Here is a 21502-nt window from a genome sequence, read left to right on the forward strand (position 1 = left end):
GCAAAGTAACACAGAAATGAGAGAAGGCATCAGGTCACCAATCTTGTTCACGTTCTGACGAACCGCTAATGTTGTGAACTGTTTTTAGTAAAGATTGAGAAGATTGGATTAGTTGTACTTGAATGTCTGAATCTTTTTTGTGGAATGCTTGATGCTGCCCCGACACATCCAGACTCTATCTCCAGCGGTTCCCACATATTTGGGACTCCTGCTGTAATTTTTAGAATGTTATTTGGATGTGTGGGATCGGTATTTTTTTTAACGTGTCGGTGGCGTCGTTGTCCCAGCCCCACCTACTCGGGTTTATAAAGTGGCGCCATCACCGCGTCACCCGCTTGGAGCATGGGCCGCTGAGTCAGCGGCTTTGTATGCTATCTGGGTCCCCCGACCCCGTCCGTCCTCGTCCTTTTAAAGCGCTTCCGTCCTTACATTCTGTTGGTCCGACCCCACCCCTCCGCCGCAAAAAAAACAAAAACAAACAAACAGTGCACTCATAAACATTATTTAAAGATCATTAGCTGGCTAATTTCCTGTAGTATCATGAGTAGGGCTGGGCATCGTTTGAATTTGGATGATTCTGGTTCAGATTCCGGTTCTTTGATTTGATTCCGGTTCCTAACCATTCTCGATTCAGATTGTTGAGTTATTTTGGGACAAATCACATGAATTTTTTTCTGTTCTTTAATTTCATGAATTTTTTACAGTTTTTTAACTTTACCATGAATTACTCAGAGGGCTGTTTTAAACTTGTAGATTTATTTTTAATAAACATTTTTGTATTATTTAGTATTATTTTTCCCAAGAGATTTATTTTTGAGAAGTTCAAGACAATACAATAATGCAGCTGTTACTGAAAGCATGCTACTGAACACCAATTGATTGGCTAACCTTGTCTTTCTTTAGAAAGAAAATATAAATGGCAAACACAACCCTGCATTTTAAGGGTAAGCAAGGAAAGTCCATCTAATCTAATCAAGCAGTCTATGTAACCATATGCTGTATCTGTATGTACAGTATGTATGTATATTTGCTGCAGCTGCGTATGCTTTAAGCTAAATATTAGCTGGATATGTACATTTGTGTGTTGAACTTGTTGGCTCAATGTTGCCATTAGACGTACTTAGCCGATTCTGACTTTGGGTCATGAGCCGCATCGCATCAGTTCTATAGGTAGGCGTCGGCCCGGGCAGGATCATTGAGCCCGCGAAGGGAGACTGCTGCCACCGCGGTGTGCCAGCGGCCACCGCAGGTGTTGAGATCCGCGGTAACGGCCCGACAGCACCCCCAGAGTCGCCGCCGCTGCTGCATGCCGGCGTGCTCTCTGGGGTTAGCTCTGTTGCTATGAACATAGCATTCAAGCTTCTTTCCTAAGGCATGGCTAATCAATTTCTGCTCAATGCAACCGTCACACAAACGTAAGAGTTAGGTGATTCTTGGTGTGAGTGGTTATGTCTGGAGACTGGAGAGGGACGGAGGGATGATGTCATATTGTCGCTGCTCCAGGCACGTTGTCACAATTAAAATCAATGATTGAAATGTCAGGGGGAAACTCAAGCAAGCTTAACAAACAGAAAATGTGCAAATAAAAAAAAAACTAACAAAAAATAGTTTTAGTGTTGTGTTAGTGTATTTTCTGTTTCACATTTTTGTTTTTGGATCACAAAAAAGTACCAATCAGAATACCATTAAGACACCAGATCAATCAGCGTGTCGTTAAGAATAGTGGTATCGTTAAAATCTTATCCCAATCCATCGCAAGATATGGGTGGTCTTTATGCAGGGCTGTAAGATGCCGTCTTTTTAAGAAAAGTCAGTTTTTTGGTGTAAGCGTTCATATTACATTATAAATGCGACCTTGGTCTCTTTTCTTGTGTGAACATAATTGCGTCCCTGGAAATGCAGAAGTGACGGTCGACGTCTCGCCAGAATTTGTGTTTACGGAAGTAAATTTGGTGCAGCAGCATGTCGGGGCATTTCGACAGTGGGGTGATTCGGTCAGAGGTTGTATTTGGGGGAAATGATGAGGCGAGGCTTCTTCGATGTCATTTCATGGAAACGTCACTAAAGATGACGTCATGTCATAACTGCACGTAAAAAAATGAGCCAATCGAGCTGTGGCTGAATTACTACTATCACCATAAATGTCAATTTGAACTTTATGCTTCATGTTTCAAGTGGCATTAAATTAAAGTCAAATATAAAGTCAATTGTGTTACTCAAAACAACTGCAGAGTCGCTGTCAGCATTGATGCCTCGGCCCGCGCGGAGGGCATTTCGGGCTCCTGACGTCAATGTCGGATGTATGCGACCTGGAGGTTCAGAGTGCGGTCGCATTGCAAAAAAAATCCGATACGTATCCAATCCAGGACCACATATGAAAGTGGCCGAAACCTTTGAATTACTAAGAAGACATGATGCACGTTTTTTGAGAAAATTAACATGCACTTCAATCAGACACTTAGAATTTATTTTCCCAAGCCACGCAGAGCCGCAACATAAGGATGAAAGAGACGCATGCGGCTCCGGAGCCGCGGGTTGCCGACCCCTGCTATTGACAAATTGTAACCTCTTTTTTGTCCTTCCTTTTTTAGGGTGTTGCTGCTACTCAAGCAGGCTCAGTCTATGTCTATGACACAGTGAAGCCAGACCATGATAAGTATGATGTTCCACCCAGGCATCAGTTTTTAACCCAGCAGGATGTATATGATGTGCCTCCCACACGAGACAAATACAACACACAGGTCAGTTTATACTTACCCTATTTTCTGGACTATAAACCACTATTTTTTTCCCAAACTTTGAACGGTGGCTTTTAATGTGATGTAGTTTATTGATGAATTTTTACTGCTGCGCTCCAAGCCGTCAATACTGTAGTTTTACCCACAGTCTCGTCACATCTGACCAATTACCAAACACGTTACGGTGGAGCAATGAAAATGTCCCCCAGTCCGCCCTCATACGGAATATTCATCAGTCAGTGGCAGATGGAGTGTGCACGTAGGGTATGAGAGACAAATATGGAAGTGTTGTGTATGTAGCGGTACGCAGCTCTGTAGGAGCAATTATAGAGTATATTGTAGTTGAGCGAAAATATTAATCTTGAGTTGAGTTTAATTAGTAAAGGGAACAAGTGCCATAAATACAGCCATGTCTGCAATGCGACCCCTGTCCTTCTGTTGTTTGTTTGGTGACCGACTTCCAGCATCGTTTGCAAAAGACAACAGGACAGCAGGTCCAGCCACAGAGCGTCCATCCCCTCATGGACTTATAAGTCCGTGCATCCCCTGCTTCTCTCAATCTGCACCCAACTGAAACAAGCTGAGAGCAATTTACACAACACATCACAAAAATACATATAGTCATTCATTTGTTCATTGGTTTAAGTATTAATTTTATTTATTACTCACTTTACTTTTCACATTACTTCTAATATTTTTATAACACACATAGCCATTAACGTCTAAACTTCTGGTAACAAAAGTAAGTATACCCTCAAGTAAAATGTCCAAATTATGCCCAAAATGTAAATAGTTTGTTGCCACCATTAATTTCCAGCGCTGCCTTAATTATTAACCCTCTTGGACATGAAATCGTCTTCCACTCGCCCATGATGACATCCCGTGGTGGATGTTAAAGACCTTGTGCTCAGACCTCAACCTTCTGAGTTTGAGTTGACTCCACAGTTGCACAATATGATTTAGGTTGGGAAAACGTCATCGTAATCTCATCAGACAACAGGAAATGGTTTCGGTAAATCATGTTCTTAGTATGCTTGTATTCAGAAAACTGTACAAGCATTCTTCTGCATCATCATTAGAAGAAGCTTCATCCCAGATCAGGGGCGGAGCCAGAACGTGGCTAGTGTGTGGGCCTGGAAAAATCAGGGTGCGCCTGAATATTTCTCTCACCCAGCACAATCCTCCTGTCCTGACACATTGTATATTCAAATAAAATGTCAAACTAAATAATATGAAGCTCAGATCTTCCTGATACAACCATAGTTATGTCATTCTTAATATTCAATAAAATAAAAAAGCACAACAAAACACAAATTCAAAAATAATGTAATAATAATTTACAAAAAAATATAAAAGTATATAATTTTTCATGAGGTTCTTCAACCTCTGCAGCAATGCTGGCAGCACACGTGTCTATTTTCCAAAGACAACCTCTGGATAATCAATATAACTCTGAGCATGTGCACCCCACTCCTTTAGTGGACCATGGTGAAGTTTGTTCTGAGTGGAAACTTAAAACGCTTTGTGGTCTTGGCTACTGTGATGCAGTTTAGTTCCAGTGCGTTGGCAATCTCACATTCTCACATTGGAAGCTGGGTTGGTTGTACAAGTAGCCCGCAATGATTATTTTGTCCTACATTGCACCTATGGGCATTTTACTAAATTTTGCTGGTCTGTCATCCGTAAGTGGCCTGAGTACATGTCCGTCATTCGTCAGGCCGTCATTTTTTCAAGTCGAACTAACCTGGAATCGTCAGTTTGTCAGTCCGCCGGTCAGGTATTATTATTATTATTGTTATCATAGTTGGGCATCGTCTTTCCGTCAGTAACTTTCGGTCTGTGTTTCCGGCCGACCTACGTGGTTCCAATCCGTCCCTCGTACAGCCAATCAGCGTCGAGAACATAATTTTCACGACACGTTGCACAAGCAGATATGCTGCCAAATAAAGAAAAAATATCAAATAACAACAACAGACACACGCACAGCGTGGCGATCGGTGAAATAAAAACAAAATGGGCCACATGTCACGTCACGTCACGTCACGTGCGGCACCTACATGTGATGTAGTACCGGTTAAATCGGTTTTCGACGCCGTTTGGTTTACTCGGAGCGACCGGGTGGGCCTGAAATGTAGACAAGAACTCATAGACAAACTAAAGCACTGACGAATGCCCACCTCTGCTTATCGTAGGCAAGGCAAGGCAAATTTATTTGTAGAGCACATTTCATGCACAAGAGTAACACAGTTTGAGTAACACTATTGACAATCACAAAGTAATTTAGATAAAACATCAAAAGGACTACAGAAAGAGAAATAAAACATTAAGGATTACAAAAATCGAAATCATGTAGAATAATTACATGATTAAAAGCAAGATAAGTAAAAAAAAAATATATATATATATATATGTATATATATATATATATATATATATATGTATGTATGTTTGTATATATATATATATATATATATATATATATATATATGTATATATATGTGTATGTATGTATATATATATATATATATATATATATATATGTGTATGTATGTATATATATATATATATATGTGTATGTATGTATATATATATATATATATATATATATATATATGTGTATGTATGTATATATATATATATATATATATATATATATATATATATATATATATATAAATAAAACAACATGTATTTATAACCTGGATTTAAAAGTGTCTACATTTGGTGAAAGTTTAGTCCCCACTCACAGTTTGTTCCACTTTTTTGCAGCATAACAGCTAAATGGACAATTATAGTCCCCTTTTAGTCCATCAGAAGTCCGTTGGTCCTTTTCACAAACACTTATTTGCCAGGCAATTGACCTGGTGGCTACGTGCATCTCTTGTAACTCCTAAAATGACCAAAAGTTTTCATTTAAAATTTAAAATGCCTTACCCTAAACAGAATTCAGCTCAGCATTGTTGCTAAGGATCAATAAAATTAAATCCAAATAGCACGCTTCGACTTCTGTTTATTTTCTTCTTCTCCTTCTTCTTCAACTTCTTCTGCTTGATTCATGCCCGAATTACTGCTCTTTGGTGCATACTGCCACCTACTGTACAGGAAACACAAAGCATTTCCATCTATAGTCAATGCCCTTGAATATAAATAATTTCTCTAAGATTTAACAGAAAACCACAACCATAAAAGTTTATATGTAAATGAATAAACATGCATAAACTATAAGACTCAAACAAACACAGATTTGTGTTGTTATTGCAAAGTCATAGGACATCTTCTCAGGGATTGTTTTTGTGTGCATCCTCTAAAGCAGTGTTTTTCAAACTGTGTGGTGTGCCGCGAGATATTGTCAGGTGTGCCTTGGGAAATTATCTCATTTGTATGCCTGAGCGGTCTAGTGCCTGGCAGCGTAATCATGTAGTTACTACATTGTAGTACTCTTCCATACCAGTAGGTGGCAGCAGCAGGTAGCCAATTGTCTTTGTTTGGAGAAAAGCGAATTAGTGACGCATGTTTATATCCAAACAGGCCCATGTTTCACACTGAATAAGTATCAATATGAAACATTATAAAATACTTTTTTCTTTGTGTTTATTTAATTCCTATACAAGACGTTATAACTGCTTCTGTAAACAATATAACACTTATATTGTTAAAATAACGTTTTTTTTTTTCCACTATTTCAGCTGGGGGTGTGCCGCAGTATTTTTTCAATTAAATAAATGTGCCTTGACTCCAAAAAGTTTGAAAAACACTGCTCTAAAGTTGCAATTTGACAATGATGAATTACAGTAAATCATTCTTAAAATAAAGATATGCTGTCTTTTTTTTTTTCCAGGTTTATGATTTCCCACCTACGGTCAGTAAAGAAGTTTCTGTCACTCAACTAATAAAAGAGGAGACCTACGATGTGCCATCCCATTTGTCCAAAAAGAAACCCCAAACCTCCACTCTTCCCAGCCAGTACATGTTTAGCAGTCCAAATGAAGACCACAAACCAAATATAATGCCGGAGGATGTGTACGACGTGCCACCCCCGACACTCACCAAAAAAGCCAGAGGAAGGGATGACGCATCAGTTAGCCAGCTGGCCCAGGAAATCTACAACTTTCCAGCTCGCGTGCACCCTGGAGGTCAACCTAGCTTGGACGTTTATGACATCCCAAGAGAGCAAGAAGAGCGAGGAGAGAGCCAATGCGCAAATATCTATGATGTCCCACCACAGGTAGGACATCAAGTTGCAATACACAGACCCGGCCAGCAACTTTCTCGACGGCTTATCTGTTCAGGGTCCCTCGGGAACAGGCGCCTGTTCGAGCTTACTGCAATGCTACACATTGTTCATTAGTGAACTTGCCCACGGACATAAATGTGTGCGCTCCGGGGTTATACTAGTTTAGGATTTTTCATTACAGTTAGTTTTTATTTTCTTTTGACTATTCTTTCCTTTTAATTCATTTTTAGAGAAGTTTGATTTCTGAATTTTTATTTTTTGAGTATTAGTTTTAGTTTTGAATGTCACTAAGTATTGTGTAATATAGTAAACTACAATTCTCAAATGACTGACCTGACCGAAAGAAATGTTTTTAAAATGAACCCCAAAAGCTGATGTATGATATTAATTGACAAAGATGAAAATGAAGGACATTTTCAGTATAAATATAGTTAGTTTTATAAACGCAAAATGTACTGTGGTGTCAGTGAATTTTATTTTATTTTCAAAAGCATTTGTTTTTATTTTATTTTAATTTTCAATTTCAGTTGGAATTATTTTGTTTGTTTTCCTTAACTATAATAACTTGCCCTCTCAATTCTACAACATCCGTCTGAGTTTAAAGACATGCAGAATTTACCGCAGGACAGAACTGCTGACATCCTCAGATAAGGCGCTTTCAATTTTTCCCGGAACAGTTGTTTTGTATTCACACAACAGCCAAGGTCCTTGGAACACATGTGAATCTGGCTGATGACATGGCAGAAGTCTACGGTAAAAATACCAAACTTCACCAAAACCACAAAGTGACAAAACAGATAGTATGCAATTTAAAGTTATACTTGTAATTCATTTACAGTTAATGTACCATTGTCAGCATGACCACTACACCACCAGTGACACAAGCTCAATCATTTCTTTTTTTCACGCTGTTGGTACCAGTAATGGTGATCATGTGCACTCTAAAAGCAGTTGGGTTAAAAATAACACAATTTTGGGTCAAAAATTGACTACTTAGGTCTCCACTCCTATTCAACCCAACTTTCTGGATTGTTTATGCAGAAAGCGACCCCCAAAAATGGGTGTTTTGTGGGTCAAATTGACCCAATTAGTGGATGGGTCCATTTTTTACCCCAAATGGTGTTACGTATTTTTAACCCAGCTGTTTTCAGAGTGTGCTCTTTGATGTTTGTCTTCCGTGCATCTTCACAATAACGTGCCGAGGTAGCTGTTGCGTTGAAGTTATTGAAGGCCCCATCAGGTAATGTCCACGTGAAAAACACCTTACGGCCTGATTTTGACATGCAAATGATCATCCCTTGTAGTAATTTTGCATTTGAATGTTTATGTCAACATCTTTCAGAGAAACGTCTCAAGAATATTGTGGTGTATCCATTTCCACACCAGCTTCAATCAGTCTTTTGGGCAAGGGGAAATATGATAAGAGTTGTAGAAAGTAAAATAATTCAACAGTAATTCCTCATTAGTGTCAAGGTGCCTTATTATGTTGCCAAGCAGTCCCTTTATTAGGTACAGTTCAATCAATAGGGGTGTGTCTGCCTTTCCTGTCCATAGTCCGGCCCGCAGCCTCTGGCATAAAATCAATCATGTGTGGCCTGTCAGCACTGTTGACCACAGTAGAAAACGTACACGTACAAAAATATTTTAACCAAGACGGCAGCAAACCCCTGACCTTGCTCTCGGGTGCATTCGGAAATACTCTCCGAGCGAGCTCTGCTTTTCCGAACACACCACTGTCACCCCTCGCTGTATGACCCTTGTGTGACCCTTCCCAATTCTGTCTGTCTGGGGACTGTCGCGAAGAAAAGGAAAGTTGATAGAGAGGACCGTCGCTTCCAGGGCATGTGGAAATTGTTTCCACTGAAATTGGAAACAACTGTGTCTGCCTAATTTTCCGAGAGACTGTGGCTGTTTTCAAGGAATTCAATAACAACAAGAGGCACTAATAGATGAAACATGCAAACTACGACAAGTACCAACGGCGTGAAAAATGAAAGCAGCTAGAAGCTAAATGGTTGGCCCCCACACATTTTCATCTCACCAAATCTGGCTGCCTTTGCAAAATGTTAGGACACCCCAGTCTACACATTACTCATTCTGTTTAAGTGATTACCCCGCTGATCAGTATGTTGGCTCCAATCATTCTTTTTGTGTAAAGACTAGGGATGTAACTCAAGCCCCGATTCGATTCGATTTTCAGTTCCAGATTTTCGATTCGATTTAAAAAAAATTGCTACCATGCTTGTCTCTGTGCATTAGTGTGGTTCTGCAGCCATCCACAGACGCAATACGCAATGATGTTTGGCGCAAAATCATAATTTGATCTACACATTCAAAATGTGCTATGCATCTGGAATGAAAAAATGTTTCAAGACATCATTTTCTAGATGAATGTAAGCAACTCGATTTTCGATGAATCGATGAATCTTTGCGAAACGATTTTAAATCGATTTTCGATGAATCGTTACATCCCTACTAAAGACAATTAAACCTGCTTATGTTTTTTTAGGTGGTCCGTGATGCCCTGTTTCCAAATGAGGAGCTACACAGGGCATTCAAGCGACTCTCTGCTTCAAGCACAGGGAGCACACTGAGTAACAACTCGGCTTCATCGTTGGACGTGGTCCCTGTCACCGACAATGAGCTGTTCTCATCATCTTCTGCCCCTGGCGTAGTCACTGGAAAACCCCTTCTGCTGGACCTGGACCCGGCCATGGAGCGCCTTTCCCGCCTGCAACAAGCTGTTGAGTTAAGCGTCTCCATAATGATGTCATTCATCACAAGCAACTGGCGAAGCCCGGATAACCTGGAGGGGAATCTTCCAGCCATTCACCAGGCTGCTGACCGGGTGTGTTTCACTCTCCGAGACTTTCTAGAATTTTCCCGGGGCGCCGTAACAAACGCAGGCCAGGCCACTGACCGCTCCCTACAGACCAAACTGGGCCGACAGGTGGGCAAATTGGAGGAGGTCTTTCAGAGTTTAACTACGCAGACTCAGAGTTTAGACTCCATTTCTTGGTTACATACGGAACTCGCCAAACCACAACCAGGTGGAGATGTCTTGGATCAGCTAGTAATGACAGTGCGGGGAATCCCAGATGACACCAAACAGCTGGCTTCCTTTGTCCATGGCAATGCCTCGTTGCTCTTCAAACGGAGTCACCAGCAACAGTTACCGCTTCCTCCATTACCAGGAGGGATCAGCTCCCACGTGACAGGATCGGAAAGCGGGAGCTATCAAGTGGGAGAGAGAGTAAATATTCAATCACGACCTTTACCCTCGCCCCCAAAGTTTGCTGCTGCAGAGGAAGAGGGAGGTGTTGACGGACCTTATGAGGCTACCGAGGAAGGATGGATGGAGGATTATGACTATGTGCATCTACAGGTACAGACGTTATCATTGAATTAGAGAACGTTGCACACTTGGACAAATAGCGTGTGGAGAGATATAGTAACTAACTGCTATTAATTGGACATTTATAGCCATTTTAATTAGCATACAGTGATCAGAACCATAACGTCATAAAACCTTACATTTAGTGTACAGAATTTAAAGCAAGGCAGCTTCATTTATAGAGCGCGTCTCATACACAATGTGCTTCACATAATTAGAAAAAATTTAAAAGCATTTACAAACAGACATTTAAAATCAAAGTAAAGACATTTCAAGTATCTTACAAAAATTACTAAAAGAACGTGCAGTGCAAGGGACAAGATTTGGGGGAAAAAATATTACAGTCATTCATCAGTCGAAAATGATTACATGAAAACATGATGCGTCTCATTCGTTTACATTTATATTGTTACACATCAACCATGAATGTCAATTTGAACATTCAGCACTCGACCGCTTGACCATTACAATAAGAAGGGCTCTTTGTGTTGTTTTGTCAGGGTAAGGAAGAATTTGAGAAGAGCCAAAGACAACTGATGGAGAAAGGCAGCATAATCAAAAGCAAGAAACAATTGAAGCAGCAACAGGTGTGTAGGTGTGTGTGTGTGTGTGTGTGTGAGACCTCTTTGAAATGGTCAAATACTGTATCCACACAGCTTTTTATATGTGCAGCACCTATGTCAAGACAAAAAAAAACATTGTAGCCCACAGCATTCCAACAACCGAAAAGGGTCGTTCAACCAAGCAGATTTGGATTTCAATGAAACTTGGTGTACTTGTTGATAGTGATGGCAAATAGTGGTGGGTGATATATATCGTCATCGATGTTATCGTCAATCTTGCTTTCAAGATGTCCAATTTGACATAATCGAGAGTCAATACTGCCCCGAAACGGAGACCGAGTCAGCCGATGGCCGCAAAATATGAGCAAATGATGAAATCCTCATTCGGCAAATCAGTGTGCATTGGCGGCGGAGGAGGAGGACGTCATAATCGTTCGGCGAATCAGCGCGAAGGGCACGAAGGTCACGTGACTCTGTTAGCACTGCAGCCGAGCTATGTTTCAAATGTGGAGGAGTGTCCAGCGGAGAATCATAGCAAGGCGCCAGTCCACGTCGTACGTAGTCTGTACTGAAATTGATGTCTAAGTTTAAGTGGTGTAATTAACTATCACTCTCTCACCTTCTGTTACAACAGATCAAACAGATTGAACGACTGGAGCTGGAAGTAAGTCGACCGATCAACAACGACATGACGGGTTGGGTTCCACCGTTGATTCACCCTCAAGGCAACCCGCTGACTAAAAACGGCTCCTCCAAGCTGTGCCACGCCGACCGACAACTTCTCCTTTTCTACCTGGAGCAGTCTGAGCAGAACTTCACAACCGTCAACAATGCCATCGATGCCTTTTTCACTGCCGTCAACTCCAATCAGCTGCCCAAGATCTTTGTGGCTCACAGCAAGCTCGTCATCCTTAGCGCACACAAGCTAGTTTTCATCGGCGACACGCTCTCCCGGCAGGCCAAGTCACCCGAGGTTCGAGCGGAGGTAGGTCAGAGCAGCAACACCCTCTGTAATAAGCTCAAAGACATTGTCATCAGTACAAAGACTGCAGCGCTGCAATATCCGTCACCGGGAGCAGCCATGGAAATGAGTGAAAAGGTGAGAGAGCTGGCTGGATGTACCCAGCAATTCAAAATGGTGCTCGGACAGCTGTTGATGCTATAGACAAAAGACAGATGCCCGAAGCTGCAACTCCTCCCTGGCATGCTGAGCGGCAAACAAGCAAACGTGGTTCACACAGTGGAAAACTGAAAAAAAAAAAAAAAAAACATCTGGGCGGGGCCACTGTATTTGCTCTTGTGCAAGTATAACATAGCATGGAAGATGCTATGGAACTCTGGATCAAAGGAGTCTGTGACTCTTTTATACTGTCTGACATACTGTAAAGGAGTGGATAAGCTGTCTACAGCTTATGCTAATATATATATACACACACACACTCACATTTTTATCTGTATAAATACACAATTAAACATGAGCTTAGTCGTAAAATATGAAATGTGTTATTTCCGAAATTCTAGAATGACCATATATGAATATATATATATAGGACAGGCTCTGAGCAAAAGCGGGAAAAAAATGTTTGTAAATAAATTGTAGGTGATTATGAGTTGTTGTTGGGCAGTTCCATGGATGCCAAACTGACTCACTGTGACCTTGACAGGTGGATCAGGTGGAGGTCATGGGTTTGATTCCCGGTAAAGGTAGTTGAGTCCGCGAGCAAGACACTGAAGCACCGCTTACACTCCTGGTGTGTCATTATCTGTTAATGAGCTCACATTACGCTGAAAGCATTAGATAAGCGAAGTCCACACTGCAAATCTGCTAGTGGTAATTCAACACAGAGCAAACCCTGCGCAGTCTTTAAGTAACATTTATTAAAGTGTTCAATGTTCAACACCCAGTAGTGTGTTACAGCAACAAAATGTAGTGTAGTGTAGTGTGACAGTGGAGTAATAATGACACTTCTGAGTCTTTAGATTAACATTAATGAGTGTTCATGCTGAAAACACTATACAGTGTGGGGGGGGGAAAAATACCCCATGCCTCCACCACCTTAGATAAAACATATTACAACATTTCAATTCAAAACAATTTTCTTTTATTTAATCAATTTCAGACAGCTCATACACAACAGCAGTAAGGCACAATCTATGTTCTTTCATCATTTTCATGTGAAAACTGCCCATCGTGCCAATAATAAAATCAGGTCACACACATGAATAACAGTCAACAAATCCTCCACAATTGTAAATGCATTCAGGTAATCATCAAAACCCAGAGTAATAACATTTGTGGTCAAAAGAAGAAGCCATATCGTCATGAGGATGTTAAGGATTTTCCTGCGAGGAGATTCTTTTTTTTCAGTACCAACCAGGGGTGTAACGGTTCACAAAAGTCACGGTTCGGTACGTACCTCGGTATGGGGGTCACGGTTCGGTACGGCAATAAGTCTCAAATGCACAAGACTAGTTTTTTACAATTTTGTTTGAACAGAGGGCAAGCTACAATTCAGTTTGCTATAAAGCAACAAACATTTTGTTATAAAAGCACAAAATAAAATAAAAACTTGCGCATTAGGGTTGTTCATAAATAATAATAATGATAAAAAAAGATTAAATACAGGAAAACACCCTTTCTTGTGTGGATGGAATGAGGTGGCAGATAAAGTCAGCTAAAATGCGCCCAGGATGGAACATTGTAACGGGGCTCCAGCATGTTTGATAAACGTTTGAAGCCCGGCTCCTCGACTAAAGCATGCCGATTATATGCCGATTGCGTCAGTAATTACTAATATATTTGGCTCTGTCTGTTTTCACTTCTCCAGGCTGCTTAAAAGTAGCCGGGATAAGTTGTTAGTGTTGAGCGGGTTTCTTTTTTCTACCCCCGGTAACTATATCGGGGTGATGTTAGCATGTTTGAAGTGTTACCTGCAACATACCGCACGGAGTTCCAACAACGCCGACACACAGTTCTTGTTCGCTCCACCGCTCGTACTCCATCCGCGTCGTACTGAAATCGGAAGCCGAAATGTTCCCAAACGGCTGATTTGTATAGGGGCAGACGGCTCCTCTAGCCCCATGATTTCTCCCGCACTCGCCATTTTCTTTACATTTGTTTTGATCTATTTCTTCTTTGAACAACAAATGTGGCGGTCGCTTGGTCTCGAGTGTTGACGTATTCATCGTATGACTGCGTGCACCGAACCGTGAAGCCCGTACGAATACAAAAACCGTTACACCGCTAGTACCCACACATACAAACGTTCCATTCTGGTACTCAGTTCCATAGTTTTTGACCCAGGAGGTAGTGGCAACACTCGACATTACATTACATGACATATTTGACAAGACCCCAACACCTGGTGTATGGATAGTGCATCTTCTCTCTGTGTTGCTTTCATTTTTCCACTTTGGTAACTGGCTGGTGTGCCAAACGTTTCATCCAGGAATTGCATCATTAGCTAATGGCTGTTCAGATGTCTTGCAGGGTCTTTGGGCCCCCCCGAATCCATGTATCATTCATTCATTTGTTTTTTAAAAACGACATTTTTGTTTTGTTTTTTTGAGTGATTCCACTTATGTATTTGTCCCACTATTACTGTCTTACACTGTCAAACTGACTGCTGTGAAAAAGGCTTTTGAACAAACTTTAGTAGAATTTGTTCACAACCTTTGCATGCTACTGGTCTTGAGACACAATGAACATTATACGGAATACTGCATTTTTATCCTTCAGTAATTGTTGTTGATTAATTTTGAAATATGTTTCAATATGGATATGCAAAGTTGACAACCGCGGAAACATCAATTTGTCTTGTTGCAAAATGAGACTAAGGTCATTCATTTCAAAATGTTTGTACATTTCATCTGAATGAACAATGTTGGCCACTGTTAATCTGTTTTTGTAAGGTCAAACAGCCAACAATGTTAAAACATTTTCCACTTTAAATTTACAATTTAACATGAGAAAAGTGTATATTAAAAAATATCATGTTATGACAGTATTTGTCCCACAATTGCTATTTGCTATGGTATTGTGTATACCACCTGAAAAACACTTTGCTCTCCAAGTACCACACAAATTAACTTTAATATATCGTCGCTGTCCTGTGAAAAACACTTATCTCCAATTTTGGAAACTTTAAAAAAATGTTCACTTTATTGCAATGTCTGTAACGCGGAAACATGATTCATGTAAAAATAAGAAAATGAAAAAAATGGAGACAATACCAAATACCAAAATAAATTACTTCATGGTTCAATTAAAATGTATTGCACAAAAAAATAAAATAGTACCTAAATGCGTAAAAACATCTTAGAATTAAATGTGTGTACTGTATTGTACTATACTTATACACAACTGAACTGTACTTAATGTACTACTTGAAATGATTAACAGAGTACAGTACTGGATTTAAAAAAAAGGGTTAAACGGGATGCTATAAGCTTCGTTCGAATATATTAAATTGTATTGCATGTTTTAAATGCATTTTATTTGTATTTTCACCGGTGATTCTTTCTCATCAGAAGAGATGGCTGACGTAGCACACTTTGAGAACCACTGATCTATAGTAATGGTAAACTGGCTTCTCTTGTAAAATGTCTTTCGAACTTCGTTACTCAAATGGTTTTTTACACCTCTTTCAACCAGTCCCACAATTTTATGGAATACACTAATATGCAGTATCATCATGATAAACAGCTCTTTTGCATAATGATGCAGCACCAGGAGCGAATCGGTGTGCAGTGTCTTTCTCAAGGATTCTTCAGTTTGGGACCAAACCCGCAACCTCCGGGTTGAGGGACAACCACTCTACTAGCCGAGCTCTACTGTATGTATATCTCTCTGTTATTTCATTGGCAATGTGGTCAATGTAATAAACGTGCACACCCTGAAAGTCATACTTGGTTGTAGCATGTTTTTTTTTACGGTGTTTTGGAGAACGCACCTTCCATCGGGTAAAGCGACTGCAATTGACGTCAAATGGCAGCTGCTATAGTAGGATTTCCTGACAATTTCCACGTCATCATTTCGAGAGACCTAAAACAGAATCGGAGGGATCGTCTTGGAAAGTAGCAACAATTCAATGTAAATTCATGTTAGGAAGCACAGGGCACTGAGCAGTGTTCCTCGAATAATCAATGTGTCTGAGCATTCACACAAAGAGACCACGGAGAAAAAGCGCCCGTATTTGTAGGAATTTTATGCCACTTTTTATTAGGTAAATCAGCCCAAATGGACTTGAATCGTCCAGAAATCAATGACAGTACATTTTGTAATGATATTAATAATGAATTATGACTTCAATATTTGCTAGTTTATAAATAGAAAATATGAAGTGAATACATGGTATGAGTGATGCTTTTCATAAACAATACGAGTATAAAGATGGTTGAAAGGACAACTGTTGCATAATGTTATTGAATGACTGTAAAAGTGCTTAGATGTCATAAATGGTCAAATGAAAAGGCTATCGTAAAGATATTTTGGGGCAAAATCATGCGGAGTGCATCTTTAAATATAATCTCCTCAAACTGCCACTCTAGATTAGCTGATGCTTAACAATAATGGACCACAAAACGTGACTTGTGACATATATTCTCCCACTAATCATCTCCTTACTTGTTTGGGTAATTGAACTCTTTCAAAAGTAACTTTATCTCAGTCAAACTGGTCATCAAGCATCTTTTATTTAGCATTGGTTTAACCGCTGCACGACATTAATGGAATAGGTTAAGGCTAAACGTATTCAACAAAATCAAACTAAAACAAAAACACTGTTGAAAAGAAAAAAACTATCATGCAAATAACACCTATAAATCTCAAGACTCACAATGTTGCAAAATTCTGCCAATAGAGGGCAGCCTGCTGCCCTCAACACCATACAGGAAAGCAGATTAAAAAAACTAAATAGCATGTGCTCCTGAGTCGTGATTAATATTAGTGATCTTTAAAAACTTAGAGACAACCCTGTAGCTTCCCTCCACAATATCCAAGTAATTTTTGTACTTCTTAGAAGTCTATGGAGAATAAAAGTGGTTTTACATCATCCTCAAGAAGCGTGGTGACCAATGTGGTGATCACGGGCAGCAGGCAGTCCACAAGGACCACATGAGTAGCCCGCGAGCCTGTTCCAAAAATAGATCACCAGTCATTCTGTGATTTTCTAGGAATGTTGCACAAGTGATCATTTGAAAAAATAAACTAGCAGAGATTTATAGAAAAGGGTTGCATTAGAATATTTACCTGTTTCCTAATTATTGTGAGAAAACCATAAACATGATCAGTGTCTTCATATGTCACTAATTATAAATCATAAATAATAATAATCATCATATATGATAAAGGTTATTTGAGCACATTTGTTCTTTCAACGTGCGTATCAAACCGGTAGCCCTTCGTACTAATCAGTAGCCAAGAAGTAGCTTTCACTTTCAAAAAGCTTGGTGACCCCTGCTCTCAAAATGCTAAGTCACCCTTAAAAAGCTCAGGGTGATGTGTCCACGTGTTGGTGCCATTTTGACAAGTAAACATTTTCCTCATCAGTGGATGTCATCCTGCAAACCAAAGTCAGACCATATGCTGTTGACGCAGCTCTTCCGGTGAACATTTTGAACTGGAGTGAGCTCTGCATTGCTTGAGCCGAAGAGAATCCACCGTTGACATCCAAGGCCCGACACGTCTCGATTTGTCCGGGGCGCAGCAAGTTGCGACTAGTAACGAGGCCAAGGCAGCCGCCTCGGTTGCCGCTAAAGGGTGGCGAGCACTCGAAGGAAGGAAATGACAAGAATCAAGAAGGACTGCCCCACACCAAAAACTAAAGCCTCCAGAGAGATCATCCTCTTCCCCGCTGCCTTGTAAACTCCCGCGATGGCCGCACCTGCGTCAAAAACACATTCCAATTAGGGCTGCACCCCATGGGAGTGAATATTGCAATAGCGACATAATGGCGATATTTAACGCGTACCTAAAGAAATGGCTTTTTTTATTGTCTAAAGAAAGAAATACACATTTTTCATGCATCAAAATGCTTATATAATTAATTGTAATTTAAAATATTGACATAGCAATGCCTCTAGATACGAGGGAAAGGAGAGTATCGATAAAAGTTATCGCAGTGATTTTCAACCAGTGTGCCGTGAGAGATCATCAGGTGTGCCGTGGAAAACTATCCAATGTCAATTATTTAGACAAAAATATATTATTTTCTAATATTTTTTTGTTAATTTATGTATGCCAAGCACGTATAGCAAGAGGCAAAACAATTAAATGCTCTTCCACTACAGGTAAAGGTACATAATTTACCTGTATATCCACATTTTGTGAATTGTTTTGCTCAGTGGTGTGTCGTGAATTTTTTTCCTATGTGAAATATGTGCCTTCGCTCAATAAAAGTTGAAAAACACTGAGTTATCGGTCCGATAACAGCCTTATTTCAAGGTATCGGGTACTCGTGAAGGATGCAGATAGCAGCTAACACTAACCCTTAAAAAAAAATAAAAATACAAATCTGACATCAAGTCTTCTTTGCCTGTACACATTGGTGAATCATCATGTGCGCCAGAAAGACAAGAGGGCCTTTGTTCAGAAATCTTTACCATCATGTTAATTCAGATTTTATGTATCATAAGTACGAGTGGTAACAGTATGCGTGAGTACTCAAGAGTGAATATTTGCACTAATATCGGTTTGAAAAAAAGTGGTATCCAACCAACATCAGTCAGATGCAATTCCATATGAAAGTGCAAATTTATGGCATGTCTTTGCGAAACACATATTGCACATGCCATTATCGCAATGATGCGCTCGAATGTGAACTGCAGCCCTGTTTTTAGTCACATTACTGCATAAAACACACTTATTAAGATCAAGATCTGCAAATCACAAAGGCTGAGAACCTACTTGTGAGGACTCCTCCACCCACGGGCCCAACGATGCCCATTAGGAGGATGGCAATGGGCATCAATCGGGCCATTTTGTGCTGCCGAAGTGCAACGAAGGATAGCAGAGATGCGGGCAGGTGGAAAATCAGAGAAGAAACTGCTGCCCAGAGAAAGACTCCATACCACATTTCTAGAATAAACACAATCACATTCAATCACAACCATACAGAAGCAACAAAAACGACAACAAAAAAAGTTCAATATCACGATAAATTTGATTTTTTTTTAACGTGTGATTAAATTTCACGTTAAAACTTCCACTTTTGGAAAAACAAAACGGAGGTAAAATATAATAGTTCATTGTTTCAGTGAGTTTTTGACAAAACATTTTTTTTTCATGATCAAAAGTTTTGGATTACCAACACAACAGAGATTTCCTTTTAAAAATTCGACACAAAATGTAACCTGTAACCAAAATGTACACAAAAATTTAAAGCGGATATTGATACCAGTTATCCTGAAAGTGTATCGCATCTTTTCTGGCAGTGTGAGCTCACTATGAAACTATGGAGGGATGGAGTAAGATTTGTAGGTGATAAACTTACTGCAAATTTTGTATTGTTTGATGACTTTGTTATTAATGTTGTTTTTTTAAGAGTTAAAAAAGACGGCAATGAAAACTCGATGTGATAAATCTGTGATAAAACCCCATCGAGAATACGTGGACACTGCTTAAGAAACAAGTCCGTGTCAGAAAGCCATCAAATTTAACTGAACTGCGCCAATTCTGTTAAGATTGCCAGAAGCTCGTGGATGGCTACCAAAAGCGCCTAATTTAAGTGAAACTGGTCAATGGCCAACCAAATATTAGCATTGCTCTACCCAGCAACTTGGGTCACTTTTCCTGCTGACGCATAATAAAGTCGAAGAAGAACATAATGAACTTAAGATAGTTATTTGATTTATCAGAAAGAAATTGCTAAAATTGCAAAGGCAAGCGAATACCATTTTCCTGATTAAACAAACAAACAAACAAAAAACATGAACTGATCTTGTTAGTGAAAAATGGACCACCCTGCCGGATGACCCTTTTACGTTTTTCATGCATGCTCCAAAAAAATTACTTCAAATGAAATGTCTGACCTGCAAAGAGAAAGACGGCACAATAAACAGTGTTTTCCCAATTCAAATCGCTTATGGTCGATGACGAGATACACGTGAAAAAAAATAAGGAAATTAAATGAAAAATGTGTATTTTCCATAAGGCTATTTAAGAACTCCGATTCGTGTCGTTCGTAAATGTAGCTCTTGTGTGGTCAACCACGGCAACGTAGTGTATGCAAATTCGTTCCAAAAACATGAACCTACCTGAGAAATCGGCAAGCGACGTGTCATTGTATCGGTGAGTGCCATTTTTTCTTGGCACTAAATTCATGCCAAGTATTTGCTGGAAAATGTCACTTTCGCCATATCGCTCCATATTTCCTAACAACCTTGTATTGGTTGACGACTGAAAGGGTAGAAAGCTGGCAGCACCGCGACAGTCCAACTTTAGCTTTTGTTATTGTTTTTCGTTTCTTCTTCGTCATCGGCTTCTTCGCGTTTATTGGTGGTTGGCAAGCAACTTTTGCTGTCAATGACCACCATCGTCTGTTGGGAGTGTGAAATACGCTGGTTGCAGAATTAGTGGAATTGTTGTATTGTGCAGTGCGCGAGGATGCGACGTCAAGTATTTTCAATTTAATGTACAGAACTTTATATTAATACATATATCTCACCTAACTAATTACATGATTGTAACAGTTTATTTCTGTACATGGGCGGAAGGGTTGGGCGGGTGGCAATTGTTAGGCCATTTTTTTGTGTTCAGGGAACATATTAGATTTTTACAACGGGTGCGATTATTTATTTGAAAGATGCACATCCCGACGTAAACACGTACTCACCAGGTAGATTTTGGTCTTCTAAAAATGCATTGCCCAATGTGTAAGTAAAACAATGACAGAATAGCATCAACAGATGACAATCCTTCCCTTCTGGTCTGGAGTCAAGAGTCCTGACCTGAACCGGATTGAGATGTATGACCCCAAGACAGCTATTCACACCAGAAGTTCCAATAATATTGCTGAACTGAAACAGTTTTAAGTATTAAATTCATTCTGACCGTTGTGCAGGTCGGATCTGAAACTACAGAAAATGTTCGGTTGGGTTGCTCGCCTATCACATCCAAAGCTTCCGACTATTCTCACTGCTCGGTAACGTTTACGTTGTGTTCGATAAAAATATGGAAACATAATTGTGTGGTATTAGTTTCTGTTGTTGTGATTTACATCATCAGAACATTTTTTTTTTACTAATGTATGCAGAAATCCACGACCTGTACAATATTTGATAAGAGTTCACAAACATCCATCTATCCAATGTCCGAACCGCTCCTCACGAGGGTCGTGGACATGCTGGAGCCCATCCCAGCCCTCTACGGGCGGTCGACACCCTCAAATGGTTGCCAGCCGTCACAAGGTTCACCAACACTTTCCTGCAACTGTATATTTGCACATAGACACAGTAGTTCATTTGGATATACAGTGTAGGAATTGATCCCATGCTGAATTTGTAAGCTAGCTCACAGCCAAAGAAATTAAGTCTCTGATTTCTATGGTTGTTAATTATTTTAATAGATGGAACA

At 39.9% G+C, this 21502-nt stretch overlaps 2 protein-coding genes across 3 annotated transcripts in view; one reads left to right on the forward strand and one right to left on the reverse strand.

Moving 5' to 3' along the window:
- Positions 1–15836, forward strand: part of bcar1 (BCAR1 scaffold protein, Cas family member) — a 25435-nt gene extending 9599 nt beyond the window's left edge. For both annotated transcript variants that reach the window (XM_086028025.1, XM_086028024.1), the window contains exons 3-7: positions 2592–2741; positions 6577–6963; positions 9482–10357; positions 10867–10953; positions 11564–15836. In XM_086028025.1, the coding sequence (XP_085884151.1) occupies positions 2592–2741; positions 6577–6963; positions 9482–10357; positions 10867–10953; positions 11564–12094 (2031 nt within the window). In that variant the 3' untranslated portion in view covers positions 12095–15836. The remainder of the gene's footprint in view (positions 1–2591; positions 2742–6576; positions 6964–9481; positions 10358–10866; positions 10954–11563) is intronic.
- Positions 15837–16604: 768 nt separating this feature from the next.
- Positions 16605–20478, reverse strand: tmem170a (transmembrane protein 170A). Its single transcript, XM_086028041.1, has 3 exons — positions 20185–20478; positions 18836–19006; positions 16605–17813 (listed from the first exon to the last, which is right to left on the reverse strand). The coding sequence occupies exons 1-3, from the start codon at positions 20294–20296 to the stop codon at positions 17683–17685; spliced, it is 414 nt and encodes a 137-aa protein (XP_085884167.1). The 5' UTR covers positions 20297–20478; the 3' UTR covers positions 16605–17682.
- Between the last annotated feature and the right edge of the window lie 1024 nt (positions 20479–21502).

Source organism: Filicampus tigris, chromosome 4 (genome assembly GCF_054856515.1).
Source record: "Filicampus tigris isolate MCC_2025a chromosome 4, RoL_Ftig_1.0, whole genome shotgun sequence".
NCBI lineage: Eukaryota > Metazoa > Chordata > Actinopteri > Syngnathiformes > Syngnathidae > Filicampus > Filicampus tigris.

Bases quoted from the DNA above. Each gene is read 5' to 3' on its own strand.
- tmem170a (XM_086028041.1), bottom strand. From the start codon at position 20,296: ATGGAGCGATATGGCGAAAGTGACATTTTCCAGCAAATACTTGGCATG. The intron at 19,007-20,184 runs GTAGGTTCATGT...TGTTTATTCTAG, and splicing joins GTCGCTTGCCGATTTCTCAG to AAATGTGGTATGGAGTCTTT. The intron at 17,814-18,835 runs GTAGGTTCTCAG...TTTTTGACGCAG, and splicing joins GGGTGGAGGAGTCCTCACAA to GTGCGGCCATCGCGGGAGTT.